The 15,892-nt window shown below is 38.8% G+C and overlaps 1 protein-coding gene across 3 annotated transcripts in view; it reads right to left on the reverse strand.

The window, feature by feature from the left end:
• The window catches only part of LOC102215627 (cyclin-dependent kinase-like 5), a 41,712-nt gene extending 27,018 nt beyond the window's left edge, over positions 1-14,694 (reverse strand). The window contains exons 1-3 of one of the 3 annotated variants that reach the window (XM_013915916.1): positions 14,341-14,694; positions 11,068-11,437; positions 6,383-6,417 (exon numbers count right to left, since the gene is read on the reverse strand). In XM_013915916.1, the coding sequence (XP_013771370.1) occupies positions 6,383-6,417; positions 11,068-11,104 (72 nt within the window). In that variant the 5' untranslated portion in view covers positions 11,105-11,437; positions 14,341-14,694. Of the gene's footprint in view, positions 1-6,382; positions 6,418-11,067; positions 11,438-14,136 lie in introns of all 3 variants that reach the window. The other 2 variants (XM_013915914.1, XM_013915915.1) reach the window with 2 other exon arrangements.
• Between the last annotated feature and the right edge of the window lie 1,198 nt (positions 14,695-15,892).

The following is a 15,892-nucleotide window of genomic DNA, read 5'->3' on the forward strand; positions in this document are numbered from 1 at the left end:
TTGGAATTTAAAAGTCACTATTATCACTCACTAGTCCCTCAGATATTTTATGCACATCATATTTAATTAAAAGTTAATGACTCAGAATGGTTTTTATGGAGTAATCAATACAGTACAATAAACCTTGGAGAGTAATGGTTATGCTCTAGTGGTATTTTGCTCTCCTGCTCTGTCTCTCACTTTGTGTCTGACTAAAGTGCATACAATAATACATACAGTACCAATAACCACTGGAAAGTAATTTACTGGTAAATGGTAAATGGACTGGTTCTTACTGTATGCAGTGCTTTTCTACTCTACTGAAGCACTCAAAGCACATTTATACAACTCGCCTCATTCACCAAACCACTTTTTTCTATACGTAAGTGCTTTCTTTCTAACATTCACACTCTGATGGATGCATCAGAGCAACTTGGGGTTAGTATCTTGCTCAAAAATATTTGGCATGCGGACTGAAGCAGTCACCTTCTGATTAGTAGATTACCTGCCTTACCTCTTTAGCTACAGCCACCAAAAAGATTTATTTTAATTCGACTGGGATTTACTATGCTTTGGCATTTCTCTGTGTCTCTTAGACATATTAGGATTCTGCCATAACGGGTAGACAAACATTTCTCTCACAAATGCAGGGTTTATCTTTAGAGCACAAAGACAGTACAAAGAGCCAAAAAACTTAAGCCTTCCTCCACAACAGGCCAATATGCTTAAGAGATGAGGCGCTGTCCAAATTTACATTCAGCTGCATCCTGCATGTTAATACATCTGGTTCCCAGATTTTTCTTCTAGCTTCTCTTTTATCTGTCCCTCTTTGAATTTCAACTTCCTGCCTAACCACTGTGTTCTACTTACAGTGTCATTTTGTTCATGTTCTCAGAATGCAAGTATATGCATATTCAGAATGTCACTCAATATGTATAATTTATGGCTTTTTTGAAAGTAAGGACGTCATAATGATAAGATATATTGGATGAAACATGCTCAGACTGTATGGTATGTAGGAAAATAGACTACAGGGAAAACACCAACCAATCCTGAGTACTCAATGCTAAGTCTGCCTTTAAACATTCAGTTATCAAAAACATTCAATTATCTGTCTGTTAAAAACAACCGAAACATTGAGGACAATTTAAAAAAAAATAAAAATCACAAAATAGCTACAAACCTATTCTGTGTGCACTGACAATATCAAAAAAGTACAAATTATAGACACATAGAATCCAAACACATAAGGAGGTCAAGTAACTTTAAACTGTCACTAAACAGATGGCAATTTCAATGTTTCTGCACATCTAAGCGCAAAGTGTCTTTAAAAACAATGTGCAATTTAGCTTCTTTAATCTTTAAATTTGCTTTAGTGTTTATATTGAAGAAAGCCCCGAAAATTTATTTCAACAGGCACAGCGTGGAGCAATGTGTTTCACATGTAAACCACATCAGTGCTTATCAAAAAGGGCCCCCTTTGTTAGTTTCAGTGTAATTAAGCTCTTCGTTAAGGTCTATTTATTAATGAATGTCTGAATACAGGTGCTCATATTTGCTGTAATCCGCCATTAACCCCATTCCTCTCTGACCAAGCCAGGATACCAATGTGTGTGTGTGTGTGTGTGTGTGTGTGTGTGTGTGTGTGTGTGTGTGTGTGTGTGTTCATTGGAACATGCTGATTCATCCACAGATGTTTTTATATTCCAAGATTGCTTCCAAGTTTATTGACTAATGTGCTTGAATAGCTGCATTGTTTGTAGCTGACAGCATTATTCCTGCTTTCTAAAACATCAGTGCTCCACTCAGCATACCGGCAGTCAACTTGCCTAAGACTGATTCAAAAGCCTGGAAAAGCCCTAAATAAGCCTGATCAATGAACACATAAAATACAAAAATCTGAAAAGACGAATGGAAAATACTTGACTATCAATCCAAACCACTGTGTCTCTATCGTACTTTCACATGGGCTGTCTGGTTATTGTACTGCACCATGTAAAAAGAGGTGAGATTTATTGGAGAAGACTATATTGTGAATTTAAAGGTTTAATAAATAAAAATCGTAAATAAACAATCACACTAACTAAAACTAATTAAAACCACTGACTGAAAATCATGTTTTCTGAACATCAAGCTCATCACTTTAGACAAAGTTGGGTTAGACATTAGGTGCCGTTTTTATTAATGAGTAATTAGTGGTTGTGAACGAAGTACTACGTAACACAATTGTCATTCATAAGAAATTACCGTAATCATTTGAATTAACAGTAACAAAATTTGCTTTTACACTAAGTACTGCTTTATTTAAGAGGCAAATATTGAACTTTTTTCGTTAACTACAGCTGCAGTCATACATTCACAGTCACCACATTCACCAAAAAAAGGGGAAAAAAAAGAAATTGAGTGCAGTTTGAATTTTTTTTGCATTTCCTCCACAAAGGGTTATAAGTATACATACAGGCTCACACATATATATGGATACACTCACATTAATATTTGGTTAAATATCCTTTAGCAAGTTGTAAGTCAAGCAGACGCTTTGGTAGCCATAAACTACCTTCAATAACGCTGCATATTTTGGCTGGATATTTGACCACTCTTCTTGGCACAGTTAGTTGGTTATATTCTAAAAATTCTCAGTAGAGCTGAGGTCAGGGCTTTGGGAAAGTCATTCCAGAAGCCTATGTTAACGAGAATGATTTATTAATTCCAGAACCCGTTTTGATGTGTTTGGGATCATTGTCCTCCTGTTGGAACATACAACTATGTCCAAGTTTTCTTGATTTGGGCTGAAGTTTAAAAATTTGGAGGTAGTCTGCCTTTATTATTCCATCCACTGTTCCCTCAAAGCATGATGCTACCACTACCATGCTTGATAGTTGCTATAGTCTTCTTAGGCCTGAGATACTCACCTTTACTCTTGTCACTGTGTCCAAAAATCTTAGTCTTTGTCTCGTGTGACCATAAAATTTTCTTCAGAAGGCATTTGGCTTGTCCATTTGGGCAGCTTCTTTCTTCGTTGGCTTTACTGTGGACAGCGACACTGGTGTTTCAGCAGTTTCCAGTTCATAGCAGCCTTGAGACTCAGCAGTTCCTGGGTTGTTTTTGAACATCTGCACATTTCTTCTCATTGGAGGGTAAAAGTCTGGGTCCTTTTTCAGACCCTGGCGAAGTGTTGACACATCCAAATAAGTTGTACTTATGTAAACTGTTTGAACTGATTTTCTTGGACTCTGTTGTTGTTTAGAAATGACTCAGAAACCTATAGTTCAGCCTGTATGTATACTTTTGTCCTTCAGCCAATTAGAGAAAGTTTAAATTGTTTTGTAAAGTCATTAAGCATACAGCAACAACAATCATTCACCCTGGAAAAAAAACAATTTAAAGAAATCATTCAAATTTAAAAGTTACCACGACTTCTATGTCCATGTGTGTAAACTTCGGACAACAACTCTACGTTGACTTGAAAGCTATAGCTACATATTACTTTGCAAAAATGGACAGAATTTCATTAGAAGGGCGTTAATCTACACAACTACCTTCTGTAAGTTTAAGCACATTTAGCTGCTAATTATGATCACGTAGCAAAAAGCTTTGTTATTTCTGAAAGATGAAATAACAGCCTACTTCCTACTAACTGAATTAATAAGGTATTAAATATGTCTTTGGTAAATTTGTTACATTTTTTTACCCTCAAAATTCACAGCATATAAGCAACATGCACAGGTAGCAGCGTGCTGTGCTGTCACTGTGACCTGCTCACGCTTCTTGACTATTAGGCTATACTTGTTCTTGGCGCTAATAGAAAACAACAGAAACAATGCTGAATGGATATGCATGATGCCAAACCACAGAACTACGTGGGGGCCTTTCAGATTTGACAATATAAAAACTCTAATAAAGATAACTGACTGCACACGTTTAACATGACCAGTAGAGATAAAAGGTGCTAACTGAATGAGTGTGTTAGCTTACAACTTATTTTGCAGATAACTTTCAACAGCGTAGCAGCAATCAACATGCAAGTTTACCTAATGTTACATTGTGTAGGATGGGTCCAATAAAATCTATCAGACAATATCCTCCTGAGGCATGTCGTATATTCCAGTGAATTGTGGCATTAATTAAAAAATATACTGGCAACCACCAGTGCTACCCCCAAGCCTACGAGCAGACACCCCTATGGTATCACTTTCAAAATCCCATGTCGCCTTGTTCTCATCACATTCACAAACTTAGGTGTGTATGTCGCCCACCTGACATGGCGACAAAATACCCAGTCACCCAGTTGCCCTCATATCCAACTGCACAACTCTTCTGTTTGGCCCACAAGCCCATGCAGACAGTATAAACACACGATGGCAGTAAGAGAAAAAGGAGAGATTTGATGTGGTTGGGAAGGAAATGTTTCATTCCTAAAATTTATTCAAATATTACAAAACTGGCCCTTTGTATTTTGCCTCATTTCCTTTTGACTGGTTGGTATTCACATGCGAGCCTTATTAGAAGTCACACTGTGAAAATTTGTCCTTCAGCTGCAGGCGGTCTTTGGTTGCATGTGCACTAGTGTTTTGCAGAGCAGTTTTAATAAATTTGGACTAAAGTCCAAAATTTCAACAGTGTAAAAAAGGTCTTTGAGCTTTGTTTGAGAATTCCCAATCATTACAAGTCAAAAAGACAAACAATGTAATGTAATCATTTTGATCTGGAAAGTTCTCACATGTTGAGAAAATTCATTTACTTTATAAACAGACTGCAGAGAAACAAGTAATAGGACCATATAACAGCTAAAGATAAGCTTAAAACCGCACAGTTATATTAAGTAAGACACAGCTGGATGAGTCACACCTTCAGCCCTTTCATTCATGCATACAAAGTACATTAATGGCTCACATTTAATAACTTTGTTTTAAGAGTCATCGCTAAAATCCAACGTGATCTAACAATGTCTGTCAGAGAACATTCAGACTCATGCTTACAGCGTGACACAGTGAGTAAGCACCAAGTAAGTGATTCATATGAGGGTGCACATGTGCAAGTGGTGACATTAAAGTTTCTAATCTACCTTTAAGGTGGCTGTAACCATTCTTTCACTCTGAAGGGATTCCCTGTCTATTCATCCATCCCATCATCCGATAAATAAACCACTTTCTCCACTATTTTTTAGGACATAAATGCAATACTAACGGTTCCATCTGCCTCAGCTTTACCTTGTGTTTTATAACAATTGGCAAATGATAATAACTTGCACGATAAACACTTGCTTGGCATTGCAAGTATAAGTACCCTAGCATAAATAGCCTCACAGCTTTGAGATGTGCTTTTGGTGAGGCTGCAAATGTTGGTGTGCATGAGGTAAATTTTGCCATCTGCCAATGAGCACAGTGGTCTGTAGCTCAAAATTTGTGACCACGCACATTGTCTGCAAAACAAATGGACCAACTGTGGGTGTGTTAGAAAAGCGAAATGAACTTTATTTCGTTTTGCATTATAATTGCTCGCTGGTCGATTTTGTGCAATAGCAGAATCTTCCAAACTAAGCCATCAATAAATGTTCTCTATGAAAACAACAGATCTGTTCCTTATTAAATGAATTAGACCTGTAAGTCTAAGCTGTACTTATACAGCTTGTCTCCCTACTGTAAGCTACAGAAATATGGTTGTAAAAATACAGACCAGACGCTTTATATGGAAAAAAAAGTAGTGGTAATCTTTCAGCTGTTTTCAGTCCCATTGCCACAGATGTATAAAATCCAGCACATAGCCATGCAGTCTGGCTTTACAACCATTTGTGAAAGAATGATTTGTTCTACAGAGCTCACTGGTTGTAATTTCTTCCCTCCCTCAATTGTAAATGATAACGTTGCAAAAGAGAAGTGTCTAAGAACCACTACAACTCAGCGACAAAGGGTCAGACCACTGGAGTTACAGAGCGGGGTCACTGAATGCTGAGATGCATAGTATGTAAAAGTTGCTAGTGCTCTGCAGACATCCAAACCTTCTCCGGCATTAACATCTGCACAAAACTGGGAGCTGGGAGCTTCAGGGTATCCGTTTCCATTACTGAGCAGCTACTCTTGATAATGTGTAGGTGGCTCAGCACTTCTGTCTACATAGTATATCGACTTAGAGCCAAGCAAAGGATTTCCTCCATTACTGTATGCTTTTATAATGGGTTAAAACACGCTAGCTAACATTTCAGGGATGAAAGAGGGATGAAACATCACTGTTGACATTGTAGTTTTCAGAGTATTTTAACCATCATACCAGTCACATTTGTTTCAGTCTTCATCACCGTACCATTCTTCTCAGTGAAAGTTTGCCACCATCCAAACACTTTACATCACAATAAAACAAACCAGGCATACTGTAAGACTCTGAGAAATCAGAAATACTATCTTACCTTATGCCTGCACTTGAGCACCACTCCATATGCTCCTGGACAACAAGAAATGGAGAGAAAGATGCAAACGCTCAATAAAAAAGTGAGACTCAGATGTGGTGTTAAAGTTTTGACATCTTAATTATGCTTTGACCTCCAAACCTCAAACAAACAGGTTCATGAAAAAGAAGTACAGTAGGTGAGAACCACCAGAGAAACAGCCGTTAATAGGTGAGGCGGAGGCATGCATACTCGCTCTCCCACACACTCAACACACACTCACAGCTATACCTTTCACAAGTAACACACACACACACACACACCGTGTCCCTGTTCCTGTCTTTACTAAGACAGATGATTGTGTCAGTTTAACAAGACTGGGATGATGGCTGATATTTCAGAAGTCGAGTCTCTGGCTCTGTCCTGCAAGGATGTCAGCTGGACTCGCATTTGCTGAAGTTAATGTTTTCCACGTCTTTCCAAACTGCTCTTGTTGCTGTTCAGATCACATATGCAACGTAATGGGTTGGGTAATGCTGCTTGTCTTTCTGCCAGAATCGGTCTGTTTTTGTGGCAATGGCCTGATTTCTGTGCAGAGTTTTAGAGATTTTTATAGCTTCAGTCTTACGGAGAATGATGCCCTTTTGCCTTGACACCATCTGTCACTTAGCTTGCTTTCGGAGTTACTTTCAGTGTTTATTTTTTTCTTGTTTTTCTTTTTTTTGTGTGAAAGGAAATTAAAAACAACAACAATTAAAACCTATTTTTATAATGATATTTCTTATCATAAGATTTTTGATTCATTCAAATATTTATCTGTTTGCTATAGGGGCAGAAAGAGGTGCAGATATGAAGAGAAGCCTGTAGAAAAACAGTTTGTCTTTACAGAAAAACTGTAGAAATGATCTCTGTGGTAACATTTATGCAGTTCCAGAGTTTTACAAAGTTGATTTACTTACATGGTAAAACAAACATTTTATCAATACACATAAATTGCTGGCAATAAATGGCACAGACCTCTCACAAGCGTGTGCATGAGTTACATGATTATGGGAATTTCAAAAACCCACTTAAGTTGTTTCATAATTCCTTTCTTACTTTCTCCATGGATAACGATAGGTGAGTGGTGCTAGTTAGAGTATTTAATGTCCCAGCAGTATTACGAGTACACGTACAAATGTGTTTCTTTGATAAATCACAGGAACATGAATGTGTAAATAAGCAGTAAGGAGAGAATGGTGACTCCTAAATAACATTCTTAAACCCATTGTTCCTTCACTGGGCTGGTTTCAGTCATTATGCAAATGTACTGTTTATAAGATCGGGGAAACCTGCAGTTTCTCCCACAAAACGCTACGTCCAGATGAACAGAATCAACTTTTGGAGATTCTTAAGAAAGATCCTTACAACATTCAAACTCCCTGTTTAGCTAACTGCATTCTAAAAGGAAACACTTAAAAAATATTAGAACCTAAAAATGCAGCAGCTGTTTAATCGGATCTTTTTTTAAAAATTCTCTGTAACGTTTGAAAAACATGTAGCAACTGTGAAGGAGTTTTGTCTACAAAGAACAAAATGTTCTGAAGTTGCTTTACCTCTGATTCATGAGTATGACAAAAAATCTTCTTTATAGTTTTGCTGACTAAAGTTTACATACATTGTAGGGGTGCAACGATACACAAAATTCACGGTTCGGTTCGATACTTTGGTGTCACAGTTCGATATTTTTTCGATACAAAAAAAATGTTCATGCCTTTTTAATTTGTCATTTATTAAAATTATAAATATATATTTTAACTCAAAATTACAGTTTTTAAATTTAATGTTGCTGAAACAAAAAAGTAATAAAAAATAAATATATCTGATTGAGAAATTACTCATCTTTGGAGAAGAGAGTTTATTACAGAGAAATGGCTCTTTCCAAAATAAAAGCTATACTATACGCTTCTTCTGGGATATACTCTCAGCAGCATATTAAACATATCAGGTCCCCATAAGGAGAATCATCTGCTAACAGCGTAAAGTTTGTAGCATGCGTGCTTGTTGTTTTTTTTCTGCTTCCACTTGTCTTTGCACTAGGATGATGTCGGTGTAAATGTGCAGTCATATTCGTTGTGTTCCCCACTAGTGCTTTCAGGTTAATCTCGTTGAAATGACCTTAACGCCACAACACCGCAAATCGTGGATCGCCCCGTGCATGGGGCTGGACGGCCAACACCTTAACGAGCAAACTGTGCTAACACACTAGCTCCCACCCATGTAATTGAGCATTGCGTGGCACATCCAACATACTGTTTTACTTTAGTCCATGACACGCTTACCTTCAGGGTCATAAGTCACATGAAAACCAAAATAGTTCCAAACACGAGATCTGAATGAGGGTGGGGGAGGTTCAATTTGCCATGTTGCAAGGAGAGCTTAACTTCTGTCTCGCTAGCTTGCCCTGTGCTCAGTGAATCTGCGTTCGACTACTCTGCCTAGGCTGCATTGTCGAGCGCTCAACACAGACAGCATCGTCAGAAGGAAAGTTGATAAAATAAATGAAAAATTTTGTATTGTTCGATACATATGCGTACTGAACCGAAAGCACTGTATCGAACGTTCAATATCGATACGAGTATCGTTGCACCTCTAATACATTGGTATTAGGATGTATTTAGAGAAAAAAAGACACAATTTCACTGGAAGAAAAAGATGAAACAATTTTTAGTGATAGCATACATTTAAAATACAGCAAACCCATCTGTGTCAACATTGAAGAAAAATGGCAATACAATAAAAAAGCGAGTTGGCAGAGACAACAGTTAACTTTAATATATGCCGCCAGGGTTACACTGTATATATAAAACATACTCTGTGTAAAGTATGAAAAATGTGTACACACAGAGCTTTTAACATGAGAAAAAAAAACAGAAAACTGTATGAAAACTGTTATTGCGGTTCGTTGTGTACATAACTTTTTGATAGATGTAGTAACGAGTGCTGGTGTAGATCACAGTTTGCGAGAATTACCAACAGCAGAATAAACACTTGGCTACTCTGTCTTCTCACATTAGAGTAAGGCAGGAATACATGTCGATCCAGCTCAGTCAAATCAGCTGCAAATCACGCTGCTGGCTACAAGAAGCAGAAGCTACACGGATTGCTAATTAAAGGCCGTTTGTGTGGCTCACTTAAGAGTCACTCACAGCTAAAAGTGCAATTTTATTTATTTTATTTATATAAACCTTAAAGAAAAGTACGATTAGGAATAAAAATAGCAGAATCAAGGATGAGCTTTTCCGAAAAACCAAGACTAATTTATGCTGTTGAAAATTTCACAAAGTTGATTTGCAAGAATTACTTACATGCATATTCAACATTTCAGCAATACTCATATGGTGCTGAAAAATGTGTGGTTTCTACGATTTCTTAATAAGGCATTTTACATCCTCCAAGCTAAACACTTCCAACCAAAACCATATACAGTGCTTTTCTCATCTATAAACAGGATGTCTTTGTCAGACAGGCACTGCTAATTTTATCCTAAGCAGTAAAACAAGTGATTATATTAAATCATCTCATACTAACCAAGAACAAAGTAAGGCTAGAGTAACATTGAAAGTTAGAACTACCTGTACATGGCAAATTCAGCGTTTTATAGATTGAAGCAATATTAGTTTCATCAGCACTACAAATCAGTTCTTGCTCTTGAGTTTGGAGTATCTTTTAATTCAATAAGTAATTTTAATTGAAACTAGATTTTCTAAGCAGTGCTTATCAAACTCAGCACTTCTTTCTGGCCAGGAAGGGGCTGATCCTACCCTTTGAACTAAAGGCTTTAGGCATGGGAACCCATTGGCTATCATCTGATAACATTTTGGGGCTTCCGGAGTAGCCAGACTTCCTATCCCACATGAAAGTTATCATTTAGCAATGCAGACAAATTCAAAGAAAAAATCTAATTGAATAAAAATGTGCAATTCTTTGGACTGGCTGTTTACCTGTATGCAAACAACACCTTCTTAAACATGCTTGGTCTAAACAAAAATCTTGTCCCCGTGCCTGCAGATTCTGCATATTCATACTCATATTTTTGTTTGCTGCACCAAGACCAAGAAGGGTTGGACTGCACTGATGATGATGATAATCACACAGAATAGAAGCAACTGAACGTGATTAAGGAATAAAAACAGAGACTGTTAGAGAAGATAAACTGAGCAGCAGAGGGGTGAGCATGCTTGACTGTTAACATACTGATTAAATTAGTGCTGTGGAAAGGATCCAAACAACAGGTATATGCAGGGGATGTTTTCAATTTGCAAAACGGGAAAGAGCGAGGCTTCATAGTAAAACCTTTAAAGGCATTCTTATCAAACAGGCATACATGCAAACAAAAAAACCCAAAACAATTTTGTTTTAAGATAAATATGGCGACCTAATGACCAAAGCTATTATTATAACAAATTAGACATTACTCCATGGGAGACTTCACCACACTCTGAGGCTCATGCGCCCCTTTAAAATCTGCCTGTGCTCAAAAATGCTAAAGTAGGATATATACTCTCTGTCAACAGCTATGTGTGTAGGTTTCAGCTGTGCAGTGTAAGACACCTGAATCCCATTAAAATGTACACTGGTTATGACCCCAGTGTTACCAGCAACAGTACATAAAGTCTTCAAGTTTTAAAGCATGCAGTGAAATCTGCCGTGTAAAATCCACCCACCTTCGCCCACAATGCCAAGGACTTCAAACTTATTCATTACATCACCGAGAGTGAGGGCTCCTCCAGCGGGTGAAATGAGCTGCTCGGGTTTTTAGCGAGGAGACTCCTGCTTTGACCAGCCGGTGGAGTGAACTGTGGACTCCAGGAGGAACATTGCAAGCGTCTGACCACAGCCCATCTTCACTCCCTTTACACCATAGCTTCTCTCTTTCCCTCTCTCTGCCTCTTTTCTGGACTTTTTAAAAATATCTCTTATTATTGTAATTATTAGGTATCTGAGTCGAGTGTATTCAGATGTCCTTTGCGCTCCCTTTATTCCATGTGCTGATGTCCTTCTTCTACTTCCATCCAACACTACATGCCGGCAAACCTGGAAGACCAGAGACAAAAACAAAGATGCAGTTAAATATGTTGTCAAAGGGTCTCTCTGAAGGTCCAAATATCCCATCATTCCTTGCACAGGGAGTTGCATGCTCTTAGTCTTCCTGACACAGACAGTGAATAAGTAGGACATGTAGATATACAGAAGGGCAATATTTCCTTGAGGACATGTTTAAATAACTCATGGCTTAAGCATGACTTCCACACAGATCCCATCTATTCTAATTAGCTATACATCAACATGGAGGATGCTGCAGGAAGCATGTCAACAACATAGGTGCTCAGAAGATCCTCAGAAGAGGATTCTTCTGAGTGATCCCCTACCTTTTTCTCTACCGTCCCTACAAAAAAAGGGATTTTTGCTATTTAATAAAGTTATTGACAGCCATTGGATGGAGTGCTTTAATATCCATGGTGCGAGAAGAATGAATCCTCTTTAATTTGCCTACAGCACTCGGCAACCATCAGCAGGTCAAAGTTTTCACTTATCCGATAAAACATCTCCGCACTTACTAAATGGGTTGGCACAATTTTGGTAACAAACAGTGATGCATGATATAGCCCACAGATTTCGGCCTGACTTTCCCTCTGGAGACACCAACTGAGTGATGTTTGTGGTTTTCAGTGAAAGGTCTCTACTTGATTAACCATCACATTCTGTGTCGTCATTCGTGTTTCCTGTCGTCGGCTCCAAAAAAAATTGTCAAGTACTTTATGTAATCCCAGAAAGCTGATTGTGTTCATCATCTTGGTGGGAGAAATGTTTCGTCACTCATCCAAGTGAGTGATAGTGACTGAAGAAGTCACTTGGATGAGTGATTAAACGTTTCTCTCACTGTAAACACGACATCCAGGTGAACATGAATATGCTTTCTGGGATTTCCTTACCTGGATGCATGCATCAAGATATTTTACATAACACCTAAATATTGCAAAACTATTAACAGTTTTTGTGTTTGAGCTAACAAGGAAGTGTTAACAAGGTAAACTGGATGTTGAACACAGTAAAAATGACACATTCTTGGTATTAGCAAGTTAACCCTCTGAGGTCTAAGTCATCACAACTCAAACAAGCAAAAATAATATGTAATTATGGTTTTTAATGAGTTGTTCTCCCAGTTTTAGCAATCACAGAACAAAGAAAATAATCATTCTAAATGACAAACATCAAAATCTACTCTCATTAGTTCCTCAAATAGGTCTGCTTTGTCTTTGTCCAAACTATAGCATTAGGGTAAGAATTGGGTCATCATTACAACCTACACCTCAGCAATACCCTCTCAGGTGTGGCGTCAGACTTGAACTTAGCTCCGAGCACTCGATCACACAGCGTGACAACACCCAGATCATCTGTAGAATTATTGGGTGAAATTCAATCAAGGAAAGCGGATGTGTAAATTCACGTCTGCGTCAGGAGGATTTAGAACAATCCCGGTGACCTCTTCGGTTTTAAGCTAAAGGATCATTAGGTCAAAAACAGTTGTTTTACTTTCCAAAACCACTCTCACATCAGCAACAGTTACACTTTGTGAAGTGACCGCTGTCTCTGCAGAACTCTGGATCTGTCAAGCCGAGATGGTTGATGTAAAGATTTAACATTCTCCCTCTTTGCTTATAGTTACCCCTCAATCTTTCTGTGAGGTTATTATACATCTATGTACAAGTAATATTGTTATTATTTTGTTTAAGCAAAGCAAAGAAAAAAAAAAGCCCCAGAACAATTACATCTAAAGGCAGACTGTCTCTTGTCACACATCCAAAAACTGACCACGAATATTAAATGCCTCTTTTGTAATGTGAATGCTGCTGGACAGGAACCATCAAAGCTTCTCACGGTATCAGTCCAACTTCATTTGTATAACACTTGATTTATTCAGCAGTGCAAAAAAACACTTTAATGTTGACTTGGCTCATGTGCCTGTGTGGGCGTTTTCCTATGCAGTGTACGCTCCACACAGCTAAGTCTTTCCAGGGGAAGAGATAAGGTGGACGTTAAGGCCACCCATGGCTTGTCATTTAAGGACAGTGGGTAGTGAATTAATTCGTAGTGCACATTTTAATAGGTATACGCCAGCGACAAGAGTGATCTATGAGACATTAGAGCTCATACTTTAGGGAGGAAATAAAATGGATACAGCATGCATTCGGTTTATTGATAAGCTGCTTCCTCTCCTTGCAAAACGAAATGGAAACAAGGTGAAAACATCACCGTGAAGGTCCAGAAAATACTGAATGAATATAGAATGGACGGCAACATGACACTGCAACTGAGGCTCGTTGGAGTCTGCATGCAAAGAAACCTCGGCAATAAGTGAGTTTGGGAGTGTAAATTTAATAGGCAGGTGCGTGCGTCCGCGTGCACGAGACTATGTGTGTTTGCGTGAGGTGAGAGAGGGGGTGGGGGGAGGATAGTAATGCTGCTCTCTCTGCACCGAAACTGCGTCTCTTTCGTCGCTGCGTTGCAGAGCGCACCACCATTCCATCGCTGTCCACGCGATTCTCAGCCTACACAGCAACCAGTGCATACATTATAACGGTCCACGTTCACGACAATGTTGCACAACAACATCCACAATTCAAGAAGAAAAAAAGCCTTCACTCATGAACCCGTGGTAAGACATCATTCCCAACACATACCAAAAATGAAATGAAATCAAATCCGACGAGATAACGAGTAAAAAACCTCACCGTTTAAACCACGCGAAGGTTTACCTGCAGATGCGATGTGACGCCTGTACGAGGTGAGAAAGCTCAATCTGTGAAGCACGGAGCATCATGCCCATGAAAATGATGATGTGGGAAGACGAAGAAACATCATGTGGAGCGACAGGAGATGGAGGAGGGGGGAAACCCGGGCCTGTGCGTCGTGACACGATCAAATGTCCTACTCACTCAGTCTTTGGACGGACGGTAGACCGAATCCGCAGGCATAACGCCGATGACAGGGTGTCAATGTACCGTCAACAGTTCTTCAGAGGCTCCGCGTTCATAGCCTCAGCATCAGCTGGTTATAGCAGCAAAATCGTCATTCCTCTGAGCGACGCTGCGCACAGCCAATAGAAACACGGACGTCTGCGCGTTCCAGCAGTGGTTTAAGATCCACAGCGAGTCGAGATAAAATAAAACTTTGGGATGGAAATGCAGTCCAGCGCACTGTTTGTTGAGCGTTTGATAAGCCCGGTGATCGTCTCCTTCCAGCAGCACGCAGATTTTTACACTGTTAATTACTGCTGCTGCCTCCCTCCCCTCCCCTTTGGTCAACCCATGTTGTGTCACTGATTAAAAATCTTCCTGCAGCTCCTCTCCACTCGCTCTCACCTACACCTCCCCTCCACCAATGCACTAATTGGCGAAATCGGTGTGAATCCACTGGACTCACGGACACTGCATCGACCGGCTTCGTAATGAGAGCAGGTGTTAGAAAGCTGGTGCACATTAAATGCTGCATTATTTTGTTTGTGTGTGACCCCCCCCCACACACACACCTCCTTCTGGTCTCGGTTTGACCTTCTCGAGTTCATTTTGGCAGGTGTGATTTATCTTTTCTGAGGAAATGTGGTTAACGTGTTCATGAGATAAATGTTTTTTTCAGTTTCCGTCCAGTAGCCATGAGGAGAATAGTTTATGGAGAAAGAGGAATGCCATTAAGGCGTGTATTTATGTAAACTGTAGCAAATATCAGCAAATATAGGCTAAATGTACTTTTAAAAATTACTTACCTTTTTGTTTGAGCAACATTTGTTATACTAAAAGTTAATGACTTACAAACCCCAGTTGTCCTTTTTCAGACTGAGAGCTCTACCTGTGCCTGTATTGGATCATTTTGTCTGCCAGTGCATCACAGTGTGTGGGGTGATTGTTTATTAAAATCTAAACCTATTAAAGTAATTCCCAATGCAACAAGATACCACAATAATTATAGCACAAGGCTTGAGATTATTTCTAAATTTATGTAAAAGAAAAAGATATTACAATAAACTATTAAACTAAAACAAACAAACAGGTTTCTCTGTACTGTTATGTCTATACTAAATCTGAATACATAATAGCATCCAGATAAATGGCCAGCTCATTTCTTTTGCTACACAAAGAAGTAAAAGTGCAAACATGAAATCAATTTTAAATGCCAGCCCTGCAGTTTGCTGCAGCAGCACCGTATATGTTGGTTTAACACATTACATTGTTTTAGCACATTATGACTGGATTAGTAACCCCAGTCATTAACGTGGGCTTTATTACTGTGGAGAAAGATGACATTTGAATTACTTTGTTGCTTGATATGTGACAAAGTGTCAGTTTCAAACAGTACAGTTTTATAAATGTTTTAATGGACAGTAGCCAACTGACTATTATGTTACATGTTGGGTGGTGTCATTTGGTTGGTGAATGTGCATAACCATTTTACAAAGGAAAAAAAACCACTTTGCCACTTGGATTTCATACC

This window comes from Pundamilia nyererei, unplaced genomic scaffold (genome assembly GCF_000239375.1).
Source record: "Pundamilia nyererei isolate P.nyererei 1_Seehausen unplaced genomic scaffold, PunNye1.0 scaffold00395, whole genome shotgun sequence".
Taxonomy (NCBI): Eukaryota; Metazoa; Chordata; class Actinopteri; order Cichliformes; family Cichlidae; genus Pundamilia; species Pundamilia nyererei.